Source organism: Mirounga leonina, unplaced genomic scaffold, assembly GCF_011800145.1.
Source record: "Mirounga leonina isolate KUSES-001 unplaced genomic scaffold, KU_Mleo_1.0 Mir_204, whole genome shotgun sequence".
Taxonomy (NCBI): domain Eukaryota; kingdom Metazoa; phylum Chordata; class Mammalia; order Carnivora; family Phocidae; genus Mirounga; species Mirounga leonina.
In genome coordinates this window covers 5,894,465-5,918,161 of record NW_023270513.1, presented here as the reverse complement: position 1 = coordinate 5,918,161, position 23,697 = coordinate 5,894,465, and the positions used below count along the sequence as shown (strand labels likewise).

Below are 23,697 nucleotides of genomic sequence, written 5' to 3'. Positions count from 1 at the left end.
ACCCTTGTCTAGACAGTCTGTATAACCTCTTAAGGTTCCCTGTGAAAGTAATGAGAAGTCATGATTTTTCCGTTATTTCTTCAATCTTCACAATAGACCTGCGGGGATAATTGGGAGACGCGGGCTTCAAGTAGGAACAGGACTTATGATAGCATGATATTCACACACACATTCCTCAAATTGAATGCAGAGGGAAATCATCATACTCTGAGGGCTATAAACCCCATCAGTTCAAACTGGGACCTCACCATGAGGCACAGCAGAGCCCCCTTCATTCCAGCCCTTTTTATGAGCTTCCATTCTGCCTTAAAAAGCAGAAGACAAAGGCTGAAGTCGTTACCAAGACATGTTCAGCCCTTGGTGTCATCCTGAATTTGGATCAATTATGATGCAACAAGCTCAGGCCCTAATTTTCATAAAGTCAACCTTTGAATAGAACAGCTTCCATTATTTACTAGAGAACATTTGGTTCTCTCGGAATTTCAAATCCCTGAAATAGGGATCTTCAGCTGTGTTCTATTAGAGTAAAACAAAGTACTCTCTCCCGATCTCATCATTTTTAGTTTTCTTTGTCTTTTTTTACTTCTCATTCTTTTACCTGGAGTTTCAATGCCAAACCAACCCACCCATTTATTAATACCAGCAGCTTCCCCACAGAGGTGAAGATAAGCTGCCAGCAATTCTTAACTCTGGTCCCAATGGGCTGTCATCAAAGGCAACACTTGCATGCTAAAGAATATTTATTAACCTTGAACTTGAACTGACAAGCAAGCCATTAACAAAAAGTCATCCACATAAATTTCTTTACTAAATGTCTCTGAGTTTATTAAGTTGTTGAAAAGAACAGCTACACCTAGACTCCTTATTTTGCATACTGATTTGCTCAGGCTGCTTTTTTTTTTTTTAAGGAAACAATTTGAAGCATTTATTTATTTATTTATTTATTTTAAAGATTTTTATGTATTTATTTGACGGACAGATAGCGAGAGCAGGAACACAAGCAGGGGGAGTGGGAGAGGGAGAAGCAGAGAGCCCGATGCGGGGCTCGATCCCAGGACCCTGAGATCATGACCTGAGCCGAAGGCAGACGCTTAACCCACTGAGCCACCCAGGCACCCCTGAAGCATTTATTGCAAACAAAAGTTAATATTCCTCAGACATACATAGACACATACAAAAAGCTCTATAAATTAAGAACCAGGATAAAACTTCACAAGAGAACTGAAAATTAAAAAGAAGAAGAAGAAGAAGAGGAGGAGGAAGAAGAAAAAGTATTCTCAACCTCACGGTAGATAAATCACAGTAAAATGACTGCTTTTTTTTTTTTTTCCATTTTCCCCCTAATTCGCAGAATTTTCAGGAAGAGAATCTGAGAGTAACAGCCCTGGTTACCTGTTGGGGTGGTCACCATGCATTCTTTATATGGCAGCTGATTCAATCCCTCTTCCACAACAAGTCTGATCTAAAGAGTCAAAAGAAGAAGAAGTTGAGTAGCTGCTAGGTCTAGTGTTAGCTGTTAGCTTCAGGAGCTGAACACTAGGCACAAAGTCAGTAACACAGTGGGAGAGGGTTTAGCTTGTGGAGGTAGGAAGGGGGCCCCCTAACACAGGTTAGATGCCGAAATAGATCCAAAAGCTAGGCTGCTTGCTGCTAGGTATCCAACCTCGGGTAGGCGCATGACTGCCACCAAAAGGCTCAAGTATGCCTTCTGATTCTCATTCAGTTAGTCCAGCTGGTATTATGAGAGATGCGAAACTACAAGTGGCAAGAGTCATCCTTGGAAGTAATACACTTCCGGTAACTCTGAAAATAGTGCCCACTGGGAACTGCTCTGCCTTGTTCGGTACTTTGAAATTAAGTTGGATTGTTTTTAACAAAGGCTCACCATAATGCAAATAAAACCTGAAACCTCTCAGGAGGAAATAAATGAATGGATGGGGCTGAATCGATTTCCTGAGCTTGAAGTAGGTGCCAGTAGAATGCCCTGGGGCTTCTTGGCTTTAAAAAAAAAAAAAAAAGGCTCCTAACGATCTTAATGTGTGGTACAGAGGAAGGAATCCATCAGAGCTACTAGGAACAGCCTCCAAAACCCAGATATGATATTCCTACGAGCACCCAGAGCCTACTACAATTAAGGCAGTGCTGAGTCTGCAATGCACATTTTCTCTAATCAATATTACATTATTGATTAAGAATTAGGAAAAGCAGGGAGAAATACCATGTTCTGTCATCACAACACAACACCTTACTGCCATTAAAATGATCAATGCTAAATGGGCCAGCACTTTGTCAGCGTGAAGCACCAGAGGGCCCAGGAACCTGATGAATACTGTGTATGTATGCATACTCATCTCTAGCCACCACCTTCTGTGGAGGTGAATGTTTCTTTTTTTTTTTAAGATTTTATTTATTTATTTGACAGAGAGAGACACAGAGAGAGGGAACACAAGCAGGGGGAGTGGGAGAGGGAGAAGCAGGCTTCCTGCCGAGCAGGGAGCCCGATGCGGGGCTCGATCCCAGGACCCCGGGATCATGACCTGAGCCGAAGGCAGACGCTTAACCATCTGAGCCACCCAGGCGCACCGAGGTGTATGTTTCTTAGGAGCAAGTTGAAGGGAAGAAAAGGATCCTTTTCTTTGGATAGCCTAGATCTCCTAGTAACACCGTCTTTTTTTTTTTTTTTTAAAGATTTATATATTTATTTGAGAGAGAGAGAGCGTGGGTGGGGGGAGGAAGTGGGCAGAGGGAGAGGGAGAATCTCATGCAGACTCCCCACTGAGTATGGAGCTCGACATAGGACTCTATCTCACGACCCTGAGATCACGACCTGAGCCGAAATCAAGAGTCAGGCACTTAATGGACTGAGCTACCCGGGCGCCCCTCCCAGTAACACTCTTTCTAGAGAGTCTTACCTCCTGCCCGTCTCCTGCAACTCTGGGACAGAAATTAGTATGTCCAAGCCTTATAGGAGAACATAAAACCAGCAGAAGGGTGACTAAATAGAAAGAATTCAAGATCTGAGTGCCAGGGAAGCCAATCCTGACAAATCCAGGATGGAATTAATGTTACCTATAATGGGACCCAACAGACAGTGTACTAGAAATCCTCAATACCAGAAACCTAAATAGCTCCAGTCCCTACCACAACCACAAAAGACCCTCCACACTCTCCCAGTATCAGAACCTTCAAAGCCAACTGCAGAGAATAGAGAGGTCCAAATTACCATTCCTTCATGTCAATCGTCATGGGCCCTTATTATCTGATTTGATTAAGATATAATACCTGCCCTTTCAAGCAAGCATTTTACAATAACCATGAACTTAACTCCTACCTTCTATAGACAAAAGGCAAAGAAAGCAAAAGAAAGAGGAACCATTTTCTACTAATGAACACCAACATTTCTGTTTTCTCCACAGCAGCCAATGACACAGGTTCCTTCCTCCTTGAACCCATTCCTTTGGTTTGATAAAAACATAAAGACAGGGCGCCTGGGTGGCTCAGTCGTTAAGCGTCTGCCTTCAGCTCAGGTCACAATCCCAGGGTCCTGGGATCGAGCCCCGCGTCGGGCTCCCTGCTCAGCAGAGAGCCTGCTTCTCCTGCTCCCTCTGCCTGCCGCTCTCCCTGCTTGTGCTCTCAAATAATCAAATAAAATAAAATCTTAAGAAAAAAAGCATAAAGACAGAATGACCTAACTATCACTCCAGGAGTGCCAAATACACGGACCTTGATGCAATCCAAGGGTTATTACTGCCCCCGGAAGCTCAAAGGATTGTAAAGAGAAGTGGCCTCTGAACCAGAAACACTTAAAGCCAAAAGCACAACAGGAGCTGCCTACACTCCTTTGGAATTAGTATTTTCCCCAGGGAACAGCTAAATGAAAAGTTTCACGCCTTTTTCCCCCTCACATTCCCTTTAATAATCTATCCTCTACTCTCTGATTACACCTGTGAGGATAACAAGCCACTTTTCTTTCTTTCCCACACTACATACTGCCAACAGCATTTCGAATGTAAACTCCATGAGATCAGGGACAATGTCTGTATTCTGTACTGCTGTATCGCCTGCCCCTGCAACACAGCCTAGCCCAGGGCCTGACTCGAGGTCAGTAGACACTTCATCAACAGATGAATACTAATAGCACAGCAGAAGATGTGTCAACCTTATTTCAAGCACTGAGCACACTTAGATGGAAACACAAGAAGGAAATGCAGTGCTTTACCTGAAAACAACCCAATTCGGCCTGAGATCCTCTCAGACCTCACTAGCTAAACTGAATTGGGCTTATCAGAAAGGATGAACACTGACCATTGACATCGATGTGGATGGAACTGGAGAGTATTATGCTGAGCGAAATAAGTCAAGCAGAGAAAGACATGTGTCATATGCTTTTACTCCTATGTGTGGAATATAAGAAACAGCGCAGAGGATCATAGGGGAAGGGAGGGAAAACTGAATGGGAAGAAATCAGCGAAGTAGACAAAGCATGAGAGGCTCTGGACTCCAGGAAACAAACTGAGGGTTGCTGGAGAGGAGGTGGGTGGGGGGATGGGGTAACTGGGTGACGGGCATTAAGGAGGGCACGTGATGTGATGGCCACTGGGTGTTATATGCAACTGATGAATTGCTGAACTCTCCATCTAAAACTAATGATGTACTATGTGTTGGCTAATTGAATTTCAATTTAAAAATTTTTTTTTTAATTAAAAAAAAAGGTCTCCTTTGCAAATTTAAAAATAGATAAATAAATAAACTGAATTGGGCTTGGCCAATCCTTAACAGGAAGTCCCTGAGGGAAGTATACACAGCCCAACTTAGTATTTCACATGTGAGGATAGTACAGAAAAGGTAAAATAAGTAACCCTCCAGGTAAACTACAAGAGGGGGTATTAGTGTTTCTGTATTAAATGAATACCACAAGGGTAACTACTAGGTCTCCTTACATCTTTGGTTTTCTTTCAATGTACTTCACTTCACTGCCCTAAGATGACCTCTTTAAGGATTGCCAAGATCCACTTGAGAGGTAGAAGTGCCTCAGAATTACAGAAAACGAGTTCATGGGCAATGCTTTGAGGTGAAAGGGATTGAGGCACAGCTTTAATGAACGAGTAGAAACAATACTTCAGAAGCCTGCCAGGATGATGATTACTTGGCACAATCTCTCTCACCCCCCAGGATTCTCTAGAACAAAAAAGTCACTTAGCCTCCTATGACTATATCACTAGGAACAATGAAACAAAAATGGAAAGCCTCCACCTACCAAACGATCCGCAGAAAACATGAAGTCCCCTCTACTGGCTGTCCTAGAAAGAAAGTAGTATAAATTTTAGTCCAGCTTAGAGCTTTACGGGAAAATATTACTTAATACATATAGTAACAATGCTATTAAGACCTATTACATACTAAAAGCCTAAAAGCTTACATGTACAAACTATCACTGAAGCAAGATATTTTTTCACTAGGATACAGGAACTTAAATGGAATGACTTGATATTATTGAAAATGCTTACTTGATATCAACACTAGAGACAGCAATTGAAAAGATCATGCAGTCTCCCACTGAGCTGCCCAAGTCTGTATTATCCAAGCGGGAGCCGAATGAAGCTCCCCCTGCAAGACGGCAGCAAGCCCGCAGCTCAAGTTAAGAGAAAAACTTCCGCAGCATGAAAACCAGCTTCTTCCCATTCTCCCTCTCCATTCACCTTGATCTAAAACCCACATTACCAAGATAAGTAACCCATCTACTTTGTCTCTAATCCTTTTTGGAATGAGAATGATACAAATAAATCCTCTACTTTTGCCATTGTTTTCAAGAATGCATAACCTAACTTCCAAGACCTCTTTCTCAAAGTATTGATAATTTGTTCCTTTTGCCCGTTTTTTTTTTTTTTTTTCAATCAAATACTTTATCTCCTAGATCTTTCTGCCATTTTTCTGTACATATCCTTCTGGTCAACACTTTCATATCCTGAGGTGCCCAAGTAATAATAATGCAAGGTTGCACCTACCCACCTAACGGACCCAAAAGGGGATGTTAAAAGGCCGACATTTTTTTCTGTACGTAAAAATCTAGTATTGTTCCACTCCCTTCTCCCATGTAAGTTAAATGATTTGACTGAACAGACTGATGTACAGTTTATGTACTTAAAATTCCCCATCTGCCTATCCATAGCATACCTAAAATATTCCAACACAGCATCAAAATGGCAATATGCAAGCGTGTATTATCTCAGTATACCATTAGTCACTACTCCTTTTTTTCCCGAGCTGCATTTACTTTTTCTGACAGGAAAAAGCAATGAAATACCCCTGACACAAATGACATTTGGTTTCTCAGAGTAACCACAGTTCTATCATATTACAGATATTAACTCTCTAAAATATGAACCATAACTGAGCAATAGCAAGAATATAGGCTTGTATTCTTTATATACAAATATTCCCTAAACTCAGAAAACTATCCACACATACCTACACACACACACACACACACACGGAGCCCACTTAAAACAGGCTGCGTTTAAAGAACAAACTAACGGTTGCCAGAGGGGAGGGGGATAGGGGATGGGCAAAATGGGTGAAGGTGAGTGGGAGATACAGGCTCCCAGTTATGGAATGAGTAAGTCAGGGGAATAAAAGGCACAGCATAAGGACTATAGTCCATGATACTGTAATAGTGCTGGATGGTGACAGATGGTAGCTACGCTTGTTGGGAGCATGGCGTAACATGTAAACTTGTGGTTCCACGTATATATACTACAGTATACGTATATATAGTATATATATAAGATTGTACACCTTATACTAACAGAACACTGTGTGTCAACTACACCCAAAAAACAATAAATTAAATAAATAAATAAAACAGACTATTTCATGTACTGTGGTTTTCAAATAAAACTACACTATTACGCTAGCAGCTTTCATTTCTGAAATTCATCTTCACAATATGCTTGTCAAGGAAATAAAAGCTAGTGAACTACAATAAATACTGAAGCCTACTTTCTGTTTGCTAGACCTATACAAACAATCTAGACGGCCAGAACAGTTTTTCAATAGGGAAGGAAAATCTGGATTTGCCTCATAAGAATTATTCAGTACTATTTCTTGGGACCACATCTGAAATATTTGTTTTTAATGTCTGAACAGTTACACACAAGCTTATTACATAGAAAAGCCACATTAGGTTAAGGGATCAGAGTTGTGCAAGTCTATTATTTTACCTTAAAATCAGACATTTTCACACCTTTCATATTCTCCCCCAAAATATCAGCCTCAGCAGATAGCTTTTCCATAATCATCACCTCCTCTACACTCCTAACAAGTACATGCCAGAACTGTCATCTCTTGATAGCTATTTGACTTCCAATTAAAGCATTTACTGCTCCAAGTCATCCTGCTACAAACAATAATTACCAACCCCGTTTCCTGTCATTTTAGACCCACACTATTCAGGACCCATACTGTGTACTTTAAATCAATTTAGAAATTAAACTACAGTTAGAATATGGTAAGTTGACTGCATTTTTTGAAAACCACAGTGGTCTTCATTATTCACATCTAAATCCTTAACACTGTTAACACTAGAGTTTCATAAAACGGATATATACTTGTCAGATCAACAAGTTGCACATATTCTCTGAGCCCCTACTTTCCGCCCAACACTGCACTGAAGTGTTTGTTAAGAAAGGAGTTTCAGTGTAAACCCAGGTCTTATTCACTCCATACACTGTTTTTCAAATTGTAACTCTATTCACTTGTCTCAAAATCATTTTTTTTAAAAAGTCTCATACTAAAAACAAGGTTCTGAAAGTCACTTTAATCATTTTCTATCTAATAACAGTCCCAAATAAAATCGAATGCAAAACTGTCACAAAGCAACAAAAACTGACACACATTCCTGGAATATTCTAAAATATAGCCAAATGATCAAATATTAAATATTTAAACAGTGATATCCAGACACTCTTAATTCAGAACTTGGAAATCTAATTAGTGTTAAACTGAGCATTTTTTTAAAAAATTGTACAACCTCCAGGGGTGCCTGGGTGGCTCAGTCATTAAGCGTCTGCCTTTGGCTCAGGTCATGGTCCCAGGGTCCTGGGATCGAGCCCCGCATCGGGCTCCCTGCTCTGCGGGGAGCCTGCTTCTCCCTCTCCCACTCCCCCTGCTTGTGTTCCCTCTCTCACTGTGTCTCTCTCTGTCAAATAAATAAATAAATCTTTGAAAAATAAATATGTAAATAAATTATATAACCTCCGAACAGTATTAACAATGCAGACCTAATCATATCTGTGAATACACTTTTCTTGACACTGCCCTCCCCCAACAAATGTGTCACACATCTGTAGCAAGAAAATGAAAAGCCAAAGGTAGCCATTTAAAAAAATTATCTTCACAATGAAACAACAAAAGAATGAGAATCATACAGGAAGTCAAATCCTCGTTTTAATGTGGACTTGGTAAGCCTGACTCTTCCTATTCAATGCTGTCTAGAAAGCACCTTAAAATTTCTACGGAGGCAGGGTGTCTGGGTGGCCCAGTCGGTTAAGCGTCTGCCTTCAGCTCAGGTCATGATCCCAGGGTCCTGGGATCGAGTCCCTTGCATGGCATCGCATTGCATCACATCACAGCACATCGGGCTCTCTGCTCAGCGGGGAGCCTGCTTCTCCTGCTCCCTCTGCTTTTTTCCCGCTTGTGCTTGCTCTCTCTCTCTCTCTCTCTCACTCTCTGTCAAAGAAATAAAATCTTTAAAAAGAAAATTCTAGAGGCTTCAGCAAATGTGTATATTTAAAAACATGCATGTCTCGGGGCGCCTGGGTGGCTCAGATGGTTAAGCGTCTGCCTTCGGCTCAGGTCATGATCCCAGGGTCCTGGGATCGAGTCCTGCATCGGGCTCCCTGCTCCTAGGGAGCCTGCTTCTCCCTCTGCCTCTCTCTCTGTCTCTCATGAATAAATAAATAAAATCTTTAAAAAAATAAAAAATAAAAATAAAATAAAATAAAAACATGCATGTCTCATAGCAAATGCAAACCAAGATGGAACCTCTTGAATCTCACTGAACTCTATTTACTTATCACAGAACTATGACAGAGGAATGATTTTATAATATTAAAAAATTAAGACTTCAAGTAGAGATCCTCTCCCCTGTTCGTTCTAGTCCTTACTACTACTACTACTACTACTACTACTACTACTACTAGAGGAATTCTCTAGTGTGTTGGATGATGTCCTCCCCTGGGACAATTACAACGTCAATTTCTACAGCAGAAATTGCCATTTGATCACTCTCCGCTCCTTCTCTTCATTCAGAATAGACTTGACAGCTCCCCCCCTTTATTAACAAGAATGATTTTAATAACTACACATGCACACTAGGTGTACAAAGATGTACCTATAAAGCTTTTCTAAAAAGGTCTGAAAGTTACAGCAGGTACCTAATATTATTCATACATTACTCCCTTCTTTCCCACAGGTCACTATCTATTAAAAACTTCCTTGGTGCCAAGTATTAAGCACTTTTGGTGCATTATCTGATCTACTCCTCACACAACCTTAAGAGGTAGATTCCATTAAGTGATGAAAATAGTGAGGTTTACAGAGGTGAAGTACCTCACGGTACTTCCCAGCCTGAAGCTCTCCGATTCCACGTCCCTGAGTAAAGCCATTATTTATTTTGCTCTAATAAGGGAATATTTTCTAAAGGTGACAGTTTGAGATGTATTTTAATTTCTCTCCCTGAAAATCAGACTGCCATGAACATACAATGCAAAGAATGAAATAGAGTCTGGTAGACAAATAAGAAAACATCATTAAAATGCTCCTTCTGAAGAGGGAGAAGCTGCCATTGTAACATGGCTTGTAAAAAAAAAAAAAAGTGAACACATACAAGAACATACCCTTTTCAAAAAATTTTACATCAAAACCTCTGACCCATAACTTAAAACAACTGAATTGAAATCAAATCCCAGTAGCACTGATTTAGGTATCATTTAAGAAACAAGGCCCAAGGAGGGAGTTAAGATGGCACAGAGGTAGGGGGACCCTAGGCTTGCCTCATCTCTAAATCACAGCTAGATAAATACTAAAACTTTCCAAACACCCGAGAGATCAACCTGAATGGTGAGAGAACAAACTGGAGAACTAGAGAGAAAAGAAGCCACATCCTGGAGGTAGGACGTGATACGGGGAGAAAAGAATTGTGGGTGCTGTGGAGGGGAGGGAGCCTTAATCTCAGAGAGAGGAAAGAGAGAGAGAAACAGAGAGAAGGCAGCATGCAGGGAACTGCACCAGAGAGAGACTTACCCAGAGAGAGAGAGGTGTTCATTCCCTGGGAAAACTAGAGTGGCTGATTATTGCAAGTTTTTACAAGCATTGGAGCCCAAAGTCTGAAGGTTTAGAAGTCCGGAACACTGCTGGGTGGAGCCTGGCAGGCAGAGCGGTGCTCCTGGGGGGAAGGAGGGCAGAGGCCCCGGAGTGGCCAGTGCGCTCGGAGGATCCCGTGGGTTGCACAGGGAGAAACAGTTCCCCTTCTTGTAGGGCATTTGGGGCGGTGGAACAGCCTCTCGGGGGGCAAAAAAGCTAGCAGATGCCAATGTGAGACCCCATTTATTAGCACAGGAACATAGACACCTGCTGAGGGCAGCAAACCTTGGTGCCGGCTTTTTGCTGCACTTCACCATAAACTCCAGCCACTGTGCGATCGTGCTAACGGGCACCATCTGCAGTGTGGGGAGACCCTCCCTCAGAGGATCAGCATGAGTCCACATGCACCAGGTCCCTAAACATCGGAGTTTGGAGTTTTGAAACCCAGCCGTGTGCCTGAGATAAAACACAGGAGTTCTGTACCGCTTGGCAGGTAGACAGCTTGGAGGCAGGGATCTGACAGACAACAGGGACACAAGAGGGGTGAATATTTGCTTTTCTGTGAGGGCTTCCTGAAGAGTGGTGGACAGGAACTCTCTGCTCCGGGCACAAGAGAGCAGAGCTATGCCATTGCCTGCCCCCCCCCCCCCCCCCCCCCCCCGCCCCATCAGCACAGACCTACTTCAGTAAGCAACACAGCGCCACCCAGTGGAGGTTGGAGCCACTTGCACAAAGCACCCTCCAGCTTCCCCTCCCCACGCCCTGCAGGTGCATCTCCACTGGGGCAAATCTACCAGAGTAATCAGTGCATCAGGCCCCTCCCCCCAGAAGACCAGCACAAATCCCTCACATGCACCAAGTCTACTGATCATAGACTGCTGCAAAGCTTCAACTCTAGGGGAAACAGGATCTAGCTTTTTTTTACCTCTTCTTAATATAGCCATTACCCTCAGGAGCAGGAATATAACAGGCTTTCCTAACAACCACACACACACAAAACAGTGACCTACAGTAAATGACAAGGTGGAGGAATTCACCCCAAAAAAAGGACAGGAAGAAGTCATGGCCAGGGATCTATTCAATACAGATACAAGTAAGATGTCTGAACCAGAATTCAAATAAACAATTCTATGGCTACTAGCTGGGCTTGAGAAAAGCATAGAAGACACCAGAGAATCCCTTATTGCAGAGATAAAAGAACTAACATCTAGTAAGGCCAAAATTAAAAATACTACAACCAAGATGCAAACCGGAATGGTTGCCGTGACAATGAGGATGGACAAAGCAGAGGAACAAATCGGTGATATAGAAGATAAAAGTATGGAAAATAATGAAACTGAAAAGAAGAGGGAAAGAAAAGTATTGGATCATGAATGTAGACTTAGGAAACTCAGCAACTCCATGAAGCATAGTATTTCTATCATAGGAGTCCCAGAAGAAGAGAGAGAAAAAGGAGGTTTATTTGAACAAGTTATAGCTGAAAACTATCCTAATCTGGGGAAATAAACAGACACTGAAATCCAAAAAGCACAGAGAACTCCCATTAAATTCAACAAAAGCTGATGATCACCAAGACATCGTAGCCAAATTCACAAAATACAGAGACAAGGAAAGAATCCTGAAAGCAGTAAGGGAAAAAAACTCCTTAACCTATAAGGGAAGACAGACCAGGTTCCCAACAGATATCTCCATAAATTCTTGGCTGGCCAGAAGAAAGTGCCATGATATGTTCAATATGCTGCATGGGAAAAATATGCAGCCAAGAATATTTTATCCAGCAAGGCTGTCATTCAGAATAGGAGAACAGACAGTTTCCCAGACAGACAAAACAAAAGGAGTTCATGACCACTAAACCAGCCCTGCAAGAAATATAAAAGGGGCCTCTTTAGGTAGGGAAAAAAAAGACCAAAAGTGACAAAGACTAGGAAGGAACAGAGAACATCACCAGAAATACCAACTTTACAGTTAATACAATGGCACTAAATTCTTTTTTTTATTCTTTTTTTATCCTTATGTTATGTTAATCACCACACATTACATCATTAGTTTTTGATGTAGTGTTCCATGATTCATTGTTTGTGTATAACACCCAGTGCTCCATTCAGTACGTGCCCTCTTTAATACCCATCACCAGGCTAACCCATCCTCCCACCCCCTTCCCTCTAGTACCCTCAGTTTGTTTTTCAGAGTCCATCAATTCTTATCTATCAATAATCACTCTGAAAGTAAATGGACTAAATACTACAATCAAAAGACATAGGGTACTAGAATGGATAAAAAAAAAAAACAACAAGATCCATCTATCTATATGCTGCTTACAAGACTCATTTTATTTTTTTACTGTCATTATTAAGACATATATTTCTTTTTTTTCAAATTTTTATATAAATTCTAGTTATTTAACATAAAGTACAATACTGGTTGCAGGAGTAGAATTCAGAGGTTCATCACTTACAACACCCCGTGCTCATCATAACAAGTGCCCTCCTTAATACCCATCACCCATCAAGCCCATCTCCCCACCACCTCCCTCCATCAACCCTCAGTTTGTTTACTATCATTAAGAGTTACAAGAGACTCATTTTAGACCTAAAGACACCTGCAGATTGAAAATGAGGGGATGGAGAACCATCTATCATGCTAAGGGACATCAAAAGAAAGTCAGCTTAGCCACATTTACATCAGACAAACTAGATTTTAAACCAAAGACTGTAACAAGAGATGAAGGGCACTATATCATAATTAAGGGGTCTATCCATCAAGAAGATGTAACAACTGTAAATATTTATGCCCCCAACTTGGGAGCACCCAAATATATAAATCAATTAATAACATACATAAAGAAACTCATTGATAATAATACAATAATAGTAGGGGACTTTAACACCACACTTACAGCAATGCACAGACCATCTGAACAGAAAATCAAGAAGGAAACAATGGCTTTCAATGACACACTGGACCAGATATATTCAGAACATTTTATCCTAAAGAGCAGAATACACATTCTTTTCAAGTGCACGTGGAACATTCTCCAGAATAGATCACATACAAGGTCACAAATCAGTCAGCCCTCAACGGGTACAAAAAGACTGAGTTCATACCATGCGTATTTTCAGACCACAATGCTTTGAAACTTGAGGTCAACCACAAGAAAAAATCTGGAAAGACCACAAATACTGGAGGTTTTAAAGAACATCCAACTAAAGAATGAATGGGTTAACCAGGAAATTAAAGATGAAAAAAAAATGATACATGGAAGCAAATGAAAATGAAAATACAACAGTTCAAAACCTTTGGGAGGTAGCAAAGGTGGTCCTAAGAGGGAAGTATATAGCAATACAGGCCTACATCCAGAAGGAAGAAAAGTCTCAAATACACAGCCTAACCATACACCTAAAGGAGCTAGAAAAGGAACAGCAAATAAAGCCTAAAGCTAGCAGAAGAAGGGAAATAATAAAGATTAGAGCAGAAATAAATAACATAAAAACCAAAAAAACTAGAAAAGATCAATGAAACTAAGAGCTGCATATTTGGAAGAAAAAAACTGATAAACCCCTAGCCAGACTTACCAAAAAGAAAAGAGAAAGAACCCAAATAAATAAAATAATGAATGAAAGAGGAGAGATCACAACAAACACCACAGAAATAGAAACAATTATAAGAGAACATTATGAAAAGTTATATGCCAACAAACTGGGCAATCTGAAAGAAATGGACAAATTCCTAGAAACATACAAATGACCAAAACTGAAATAGGAAGAAATAGAAAATTTGAACAGACCCATAACCAGTAAAGAAATCGAATCAGTAATCAAAAATCTCCTAACAAACAAAAGTCCAGGGCCAGATGGCTTTCTAGGGGAATTCTACCAGATATTTTTTTTTTTTAAGATTTTATTTATTTATTTGAGAGAGAGAGAATGAGAGACAGAGAGCACGAGAGGGAAGAGGGTCAGAAGGAGAAGCAGACCCCCCACCGAGCAGGGAGCCCAATGTGGGACTCGATCCTGGGACTCCAGGATCATGACCTGAGCCAAAGGCAGTTGCTTAACCAACTGAGCCACCCAGGCGCCCGAATTCTACCAGATATTTAAAGAAGAGTTTAATATCTATTCTTCTCAAACTGTTCCAAAAAACAGAAATGGAAGAAAACTTCCAAACTCGTTCTATGAAGCCAACATTACCTTGATTACAAAACCAGACAATGACCCCACTAAAAGGAATTACAGGCCCATATCCCTGATGAACATGGATGTAAAAATTCTCAACAAAATACTAGCAAATCATATTCAACAATACATTAGAAGAATTATTCACCACGATCAACTGGGATTATTCCCGGCTGCAGGGGCAGTTCAATATTCACAAATCAATCTATGTGATACACCACATTAATAAAAGAAAGGATAAGAACCATATGATCCTCTCAATCGATGCAGAAAAAGCATTTGACAAAATACAGTATCCATTCTTGATAAAAAACCCCCAACAAGGAGGAATAGAGGGAACATACCTCAACATCATAAAGGTCATATATGAAAGATCCACAACTAATATCCTACTCAATGGGGAAACACTGAGAGCCTTTCCTCTATGATCAGGAACAAGACAGGGATGTCCACACTCACCACTACTATTTAACACACTACTGGAAGTCTTAGGATCAGCAATCAGACAACATACAAAAAAATAAAAGGCTCACAAATTGGCAAAGAAGTCAAACTGTCACTACTTGTACACAACATGATACTCTATATAGAAAACCGAAAGATTCCACCACAAAAGTGCTACATTTTTAATAAGTTGGAGAAAGACAAATACCATATGATTTCACTCAAATGTGGAATTTTTTTTTTAAAGATTTTATTTTATTATTTATTTGAGACAGAGAGAAAGAGAGAGAGAGAGAGCACATGAGAGGGGGGAGGGTCAGAGGGAGAAGCAGGCTCCTTGCTGAGCAGGGAGCCCGATGCGGGACTCGATCCAGGGACTCCAGGATCATGACCTGAGCCAAAGGCAGTCGCTTAACCAACTGAGCCACCCAGGCGCCCAATGTGGAATTTTTTTTTAAAGGGACTACCTGAAAAATGAGAATTTATTATTTTTTTTTAATTTTTAAATTTTATTATGTTATGTCACCATACAATACCTCATTAGTTTTTGATGTGGTGATCCACGATCCATTGTCAAATGTGGAATTTAAGAAGCAAAAAAGATGAACATATATGAAGGGAAAAAAAAGCAAAAAGAGAGAGTGAAACAAACCATAAGAGACTCTTAAGGACAGAGAACAAACTGAGGGTTAATGGAAGAGGTGGGTGGGGGATGGGCTAGATGGGTGGTGGGTATTAAGAAGGACACTTGTTATGATTAGCACTGCGTTTTCTAGGTAAGTAATGAATTAATTAATTAATTAATTCAGCAAAGTTGCAAGATATAAAATTAGTGTATAGAAATCTGTTGCACACACCAATAATGGAGCAGCAGAAAAAGAAATCAAGGAATCCATCCCGTTTACAAATGCACCCAAAACCATAAGATACCTAGGAATAAACCTAACCAACGAGATAAAAGATCTATACTCTGAAAACTATAGAAACTTAAGAAAGAAATGGAAGACACAAAGAAATGGGAAAAAATTCCAATGCCATGGATTGGAAGAACAAACATTATTAACATGTCTATAGTACCCAAAGCAACCTACACATTTAATGCAATCCCTATCAAAATACCACCAGCATTTTTCATAGAGCTAGAACAAACAATCCTATAATTTGTATGGAACTACAAAAGACCCTGAATAGCCAAAGCAATTTTGAAGAAAAGCAAACCTGGAGGCATCATGATTCCGGACGTCAAGCTCTATTACAAAGATGTCATTATCAAGACAGCATGGTACTGGCACAAAAACAGACACATAGATCAATGGAACAGAACAGAGAGCCCCGAAATGGACCCACAGCTATGTGATCAACTAATCTTTGATAAAACAGGAAATCCAATGGAAAAAAAGACAGTCCCTTCAACAAATGGTTTTGGGAAAACTGGACAGCAACATGCAGAAGAATGAAGCTGGAACTCTTTCTTACACCAAACACAAAATAAATTCAAAATGCAGAAAACCTGAATGTGAGAAAGGAAACTATTAAAATCTATTAAACTATTAAAATCCTAGAGGAGAACACTGGCAGTTAACTACTGTGACATCGGCAGTAGTAACTTCTTACTAGATCCATCTCCTGAGGCAAGGGAAACAAAAGGAAAAATGAACTATTGGGACTTCATAAAGATATAAAGATTCTGCACAGCATAGGAAACAATCAACAAAAAAAAAAAGGGAGCCTTTGGAGGAAGAAAATATATTTTCAAATGACATATCTGATAAAGGGTTAGTACCCAAAATCTATAAAGAACTTACAAAACTCAGCACTCAAAACACAAATAATCCAGTTAAAAAATGGGCAGAAGACATGAATAGGCATTTCTCCAAAGAAGACATCCAGATGGCCAGCAGACACATGAAAAGATGCTCAACATCACTCAACATCAGGGAAATACAAATCAGAAGCACAATGAGATACCACCCCACACCTGTCAGAATGGCTAAAGTCAACAACTTTGCATCCTGGCAAGGATGTGGAGAAAGGGGAACCCTCCTACACTGTTGGTGGGAATGCAAGCTGGTGCAGTCACTCTGGAAAACAGTATGGAGGTTCCTCAGAAAGTTAAAAATAGAGCTACCCTAGGGCCCAGCAATTGCACTCCTAGGTATTTCCCCCAAAGGATTCAAAAGTATAGATTTGAAGGGGTACATGCACCTGGATGTTTATTGCAGCACTATCCACAACAGCCAAACTATGGGAAGAGCCCAAATGCCCAACGACCGATGAATGGATAAAGAAGTGGTATATACATACAATGGAATATTACTCAGTCATAAAAAGAATGAATTTTTGCCATTTGCAACAAGGTGGATGGTGCTAGAGTGTTTTATGCTAAGCAAAATAAGTCAGAGAAAGACAAATACCGTATGATTTCACTCATACGTGGAATTTAAGAAGCAAAAAAGATGAACATATGTGAAGGAGAAAAAAGAAAAAAAGAGAGAGTGAAACAAACCCTAAGAGACTTAAGGATAGAGAACAAACTGAGGGTTAATGGAAGAGGTGGGTGGGGGATGGGCTAGATGGGTGGTGGGTATTAAGGAGGACACTTGTTATGATAAGCACTGCGTTTTATATGTAAGTGATGAATCACTAAATTCTACCCCTGAAACCAATATTACACTATATTTTAATTAACTAGAAATTAAATAACATTTTTTTAAAATTAATTAATTAAAAACAAGGATTATTTTCAACATTTGGGGTGGGAGAAGTTAGGGTTAACATAGGGTTGCCAGATATAGCAAATAAAAATACAGGACACCCACTTAAATTTGTATTTCAGAAGTATGTCCCATTCAATGTTTAGGATACACGAAAAAAAGTTCATTGTTTATCTGAATTCAAATTTAACTGGGTGTCCTGTATTTTACCTGGTAACCTAAGAAAAAAACTAAATAGACTCAAATTCAGTTCTATTATGGTTTTGTTTGTTTTTGATTTTGATTTTTTTAAGCAACAGGTAAAAGCGAAGTGGGACATAAAAGCTTTTCCAGCAGGTTTAAACCAAAGGAATGTTTTATTTAGAGTTAATGGTTAGTTAAAGCTCTGAAAACATAAACTCTATTTCCAGAGCTATTTTGTATAATGTGATCACTACAATAAAGAATAATTCCAAGGTTTGCCATGGTATGCAGATGTTTTGTAAATGATTTTCTGCCTCCTTCCGTCACCCTCCCCCCAGTGAAGTACTTGGAGGAAAACTAATCTGATGTGAAAAACTAAAAATATATATATATTGCTTTTACTACCTGCCAGATACAATCAGCAAGGCCACAATCTCTAGCACCTTCTTAAAAAGCTGTTAAAATAGTGTCAATATTTACTTGCACCTCAAAGCAGAGTTTAATCTAAGTGTTCAAAATCAGGTAGAAAAAGAAGAGAAACTATCATTTTCTCTTAGAACCCAGGCTTCAGTCATTCAGAAGGTTATTTTTTTTATAATGATTGAATATTAATTCCCTTATGTGTCTGGTACTGTGCCAGGCCAGATTTTCTTTGTGCCTCCCTGGAGTATAGACTAGTTGGTGAGACGTTACTAGGATATGCCCCATAAACATTATTAACAAGGGTATGCATAGTTTAAAGAGGTGACTCCTCCTTCCTGGCCTAAAAGCCAGTTAGAAAATTCACGTGTAGGAGCGCCTGGATGGCTCAGTCAGTTAAGCATCTGCCTTCGGCTCAGGTCATGATCCCAGGGTCCTGGGATCCAGCCCCGCATCGGGCTCCCTGCTCAGTGGGGAGCCTGCTTCTCCCTCTTCCTCTGCCCGCCACTCCCCCTGCTTGTGCTCTCTCTCTCTCTCTCTCTAATAAATAAATAAAATCTTTTAAAGTTAAAAAAAAAAAGAATGTGAGTTCTATGTATAGGTAAACTCCTTTTACTGTCTCCTCGCCCTTATGAATGCAATTAGAACCATGCACAAATGAAAACACAACGGCTGGCACAGCTCTTCACAGTTTGTAACAAATGTTCAGACAGTATCTTGTTTCAGCATCCCAGGAGTTCCATGAGATATTACCACATCCTCATTTAACAAATGATAAAGCTGAAGCACAGAGATGCTAAACATCTTGCCTAAGATCACTCTGGATCCTGCTGTCTCTTTCCAAACTCACAAAAGAAAAAAAAAAAAAAAAAGATTTCACTTACACTCAGGTTTACTATACAACCCAGGATTTTCTGAACAATGCAGTAAAATCAAGTATTGATGCTGTCATACATGAATGCTGAACTCCATGCCCTCTCCAAATCCTACAGCAACAGTTTACCCTTACATTGTCATGAAGACCCCTTTGTGAAATGTAATGAAAGCTAACGAATCCTTACCCCATTAAAAAAAGGCACATATGCAAATGTTCATAGTAGCATTATTCATAATAGCCAAAGAGAGGAAACCACCCAAACATCCATCATCTGAGACAGATAAACAAAATGTGGTATATCATCAACACAGTGGAATATCACTCAGCTAAAAAAGGAATGGTGTACTGATACAATGTGGATGACACTTGAAAACATTATGCTAAATGAAACTAGTCACACAAAAGACCATATGTTAATATGACTCCATTTATATGAAATGTCCAGACTAGGCAACTTTGAACAGAGACAGAAAGTATATCAGCAGTTGTCGAGATTAGTGGCTGGGTGGGTTGAGGGGCAATGGGGAGTGACTGCTCATGTGTACGGGCTTTCTTGCTGAGGTGATGAAGATGTTCTAAAATCGATTGTGGTGATGGGTGCACAGCCATGAACATACTTAAAAACCACTCAATTGTGCACTTTAAATGGTGTATTATATGGCATGCAAATTATATCTCAATAAAGATGCTATTTAAAAACAATCACTAAAATACACATAATGAAGAATATTTCCCAAATCATTGCTGATAGTTCACCAAGGCCCTGAAACCCATCCACAGGTGCGGTGGTGTCTAAGAGTCAAAGTCAGTAACTCCTGATCTACAGGAACAAGACTCACCATCCTATTTTCTTTGTTCTCCAGATGAGTTTTATTTCAGCTTCCCCTACCGCAACTACCAAACCTATACCTCCTACTTTTTAAGATCACCATTTCCACCTATTAGATCACATGACTACAGTAGTTTTCAATAGTGATTCATTACATCTAATAGGTGAGACAAGACTGATACACAACAACATACAAAACAGAAGGTGAATCTTGTATTTAAAAAGCCAGGGAAGATCAGCAAGGAAGAATGATTAAAGGAAAGCTTCTTGACAGAGGAATGCTGGGTTTGATCTTGAATAGGTAGGATATGAAAACGAAGAGAAGGAGTAAAGGAAGGAGTAAAGAGAATTTCAGAGGAGAGCAGAATCAGGGATGTTTCGGAATAGTTCCTAGGAACCATGAAGAGAGGCCTTAATGTCAAGGTCAGGACCCTGGACTTTAATTGATAGGCTCTAAGAAGCCAAGGAAGGCTGCTGAGTAGGGTAATCAAAGCTCTATATTAAGATTGTTCAGGAATATGTGGGAGTATGCGGACGGCAGAAAAACTGAAGGCCAGGAAACAAATAGGGAGCCTATTAACAATAGTATGAAGAAAAAGTTACTACAGTATGATTTAGAGAATGACATCTTGACCCAGCAGCCATTTTAAAAGATTAAGGCACCCACTGAAAAAGGAGTGCTTTGACATGCAGTAGCTACTCATTTAAGGTGCTGCCAATATGGAAACCAGCTGTGGTTCATCATAGTACATATCTCCCTTGAAAAACCCCATCTACAACATGAGTTTTGAGATCTCCTCAAGACAGATTTTTAACATTACTTCTTGGGCTATTTGTGGGATTTTACTTGGCTGTTTGTGGGATTAGGAGGGGGCGCCAAAGATTCCTTTAGGTTCCCTTTGTGCCATTAACTCTACAGGAAACATTTGAGGTTCTGTAACTTTACAAAAATGAATCCTGATAAGAGTTGAATGATAAGCTTCCACGTGACCAACAAAACCCAAACTCCAACACTAAAAGCCCTTAGGCAAAATGACATATTTGCAGTAGCAAACACTAAAAGGCCAGAGAACTTGCTGAGCACAACAGAATTCCCTTGAAATTGCTTTATTTCTATTTGTGAGCCCGAGGTGATTGGTGGTAGGGCATAACCTCGGCAGCAACCATTTCTGGGTGACAGACCAGCACTGGACAGATAGCGTGGGCGCGTTTACAGCCAGGACTGGCTGAGGATTAGGATTCGCTCAGAGGAGACAAAGAGGGAGCCGGGGGCTACTTAAAAATATTCCTCCTTTTACCCGGCGATGTGAAACGCAGGGACTAGGAAAGACAGGGTTGGCGGCCTGAGTCACGTGACACCCTGCCCTGCCCCATCGGCACAAACTAGTTTCCCAGCGTCCAAAACGTTACCCCTGAGCCCTTTTACTTCCAGTCCCTGTCCCCTCCTCCCCCGCCTTGAGACACCCTCCACGTCCCCTTCCCCTTCTGATCGCGGCTCACTTGTCCCGGATGATGGTCTGCAGCTCCCGGATCTGATCATTCATAGGCAGCAGTTTAAGCTGCGCCCCGATCTGCTCGGAGACTTCGCCGTCGTCTAGGAGGGATTCGCTGGTTGGTGCGTCACAGTTGCCACCGCCACCGCTGCTCTCGGAGTTGAGGCTGGCCGCGCCGCACGCCGGAGGACCCAGCTCAGCCGGTACGCTGGAAAGAGCATGCCCTGCGAGGAGAGTCGGCTTGGCCTTGGAGGCGCTGTTGCCCTCGGCCTGGTCTGAGATCAGGTCGCCAGGTCGCAGCGGCTCGGAGCTTGGGGTAGAGACAGAGTTTGCTTTCTGGTTGTGACAAGGCACGGAGTCCGAACACCGTAAGTCCATGGCCGTACACCAGGCCCCGGGCTGTCCCTGCGGCTACCGACCCCGAAGGCTGCAGGAGGGCAGGGAGAAGGGGCCGATGCCCATCAGCTCTCCTGTTCGCCCCGGACGCTTCCAAACTCTTACCCGGGGTTGCCCCTCTCACCCCCGGGCCTCCGTAGGTTCCCCTCGGCGCGCGGCGTCCCTGCCCCGCCCACACCGGACGTACGGCCTGCCTCGACACTATTGGCTTCTCTCCCTGTCACTCTCCAGCGAACTGCTTGTAACCCTTGGAGTGCCCCGGCTGCCTGGGTTCCCACACGTTGGCCTGGCGGACGGGTGAGGCCAGGGTTGGTGGGTGGCAGGGTCTTCCGGGAGCCCTAAGGGGATCTGCATGCAAAACTTTGAGTGTGTGGTAGAGCCAGAAAAATCTAGCGGTGGAGAGTGATAAAATGATTACATATATAAGGCCCATTGGTTTTAGACTTTGTGTCTTGGCCGAGAGATTATACTTCGATAACTGCATCTTCAGTTAGCTTGTCTGTGTCACCAAAAGGGAAGTAAAAACTGCCTGGCAGACTGCCGAAGAGCCCGCCCTCTACTAGACCGTTCCATAAACTGCAGCTTCCCGAGTGTGCTTGACCACTAGTGTTTTCCTTATCTTCTTTATTCGCTGGGACCTACACTGAACGGTTGCCATGGGGATTCTGACAGCATTTCAGATCCACGACCACTTTGTTTATTTTAAGGACTTGGAAAAACAACTTTTTTGATTCTTTTGAGAAAGAATGTCAAGGCAGCAGTACTTTTCAACACCAGTGTGGTGTTAGAACAACCGGAGATCTTGTTAAAATGCAGGTTCTCATGGCCTACCTTTGAGCTATAGCGTGAACATCAGAAACCTGCTAGTTCTGCTGAAAAAAATGTTGAGCGGCATTTAACAAGTCCCTTTCCCTCTCTGGACTTGCCTTTCCCCATCTATCAGTGAGATGCATTAACTATTTGACTCCTAAATGTTCTTCCAATTTTGACATTCTATAATTCTATTTTGCCTTCCAAAAAACCCAATTCTTAAAATTTTCTTTTCCACAGAGGCACATAAGCAACACATGAGAGATTCAAAGTAACATGAGTAACAGATAAGAGGAATATCCCGGCCTCTGGCGGGCCTTGAGCCTTGATCTGGCTCTCTGTTTTCAATTTTTTGTTTGTTTGTTGTTTTGGTATTGGTATTCATGGTATTTGTATCCCTTTGTTTCACTCCCATTTTCTCTGCTTTGTTCCTAACCCTCTAGGTCAGCACACTATTATCTGTAATTATAGAGAGTTTAAATTTGATTGGTTGATAAGAATTGCAGCCTAGAATTTTAATCCCAGTCACTTTTGAAAGCTTGTGCATTTTTCCACCTAGCACTGAATGTAGTTCAAAGGGTCTCTGGGTTTAAAAGACAAATCTGGCTACTTTGCCAATGGATGCTCTACAGGAAAACACTGTAGTACAGTATTGTTTCTTTATCAGTAATTTAAATGAAGTCATGACTTTAAAATGGTATCTTGAGATATTACACGACTAAAACTGTACTGTAGTCATTTTTGTCTAGTTTCTCATCAGGCAAATGGCTTTGTTCTCAATGCCACAGAATATGAGTTAGGACAGTACAATTGCTAGTGTGTCTTGTATTTTCACTCATAGGAAATACCCATACGTACACTTACCTATATTAACCAATAATCATTAGAAAATCTATGTATCTAGTTATTTAAGATGCTATTAAAGCACAATTCACTAATGAGTATTCATAATAACACCTAAAATTTGGTGTTCATAATTTACAAAACGCTTCTACAC

At 41.0% G+C, this 23,697-nt stretch overlaps 1 protein-coding gene across 3 annotated transcripts in view; it reads right to left on the bottom strand.

Annotated features, from left to right (window-relative positions):
• The window catches only part of UPRT (uracil phosphoribosyltransferase homolog), a 28,714-nt gene extending 6,715 nt beyond the window's left edge, over positions 1-21,999 (bottom strand). For all 3 annotated transcript variants that reach the window (XM_035028777.1, XM_035028778.1, XM_035028779.1), the window contains exons 1-3: positions 21,502-21,999; positions 5,258-5,300; positions 1,393-1,462 (exon numbers count right to left, since the gene is read on the bottom strand). In XM_035028777.1, coding sequence (XP_034884668.1) covers positions 1,393-1,462; positions 5,258-5,300; positions 21,502-21,872 — 484 coding nt within the window. In that variant the 5' untranslated portion in view covers positions 21,873-21,999. The remainder of the gene's footprint in view (positions 1-1,392; positions 1,463-5,257; positions 5,301-21,501) is intronic.
• Positions 22,000-23,697: the final 1,698 nt, after the last annotated feature.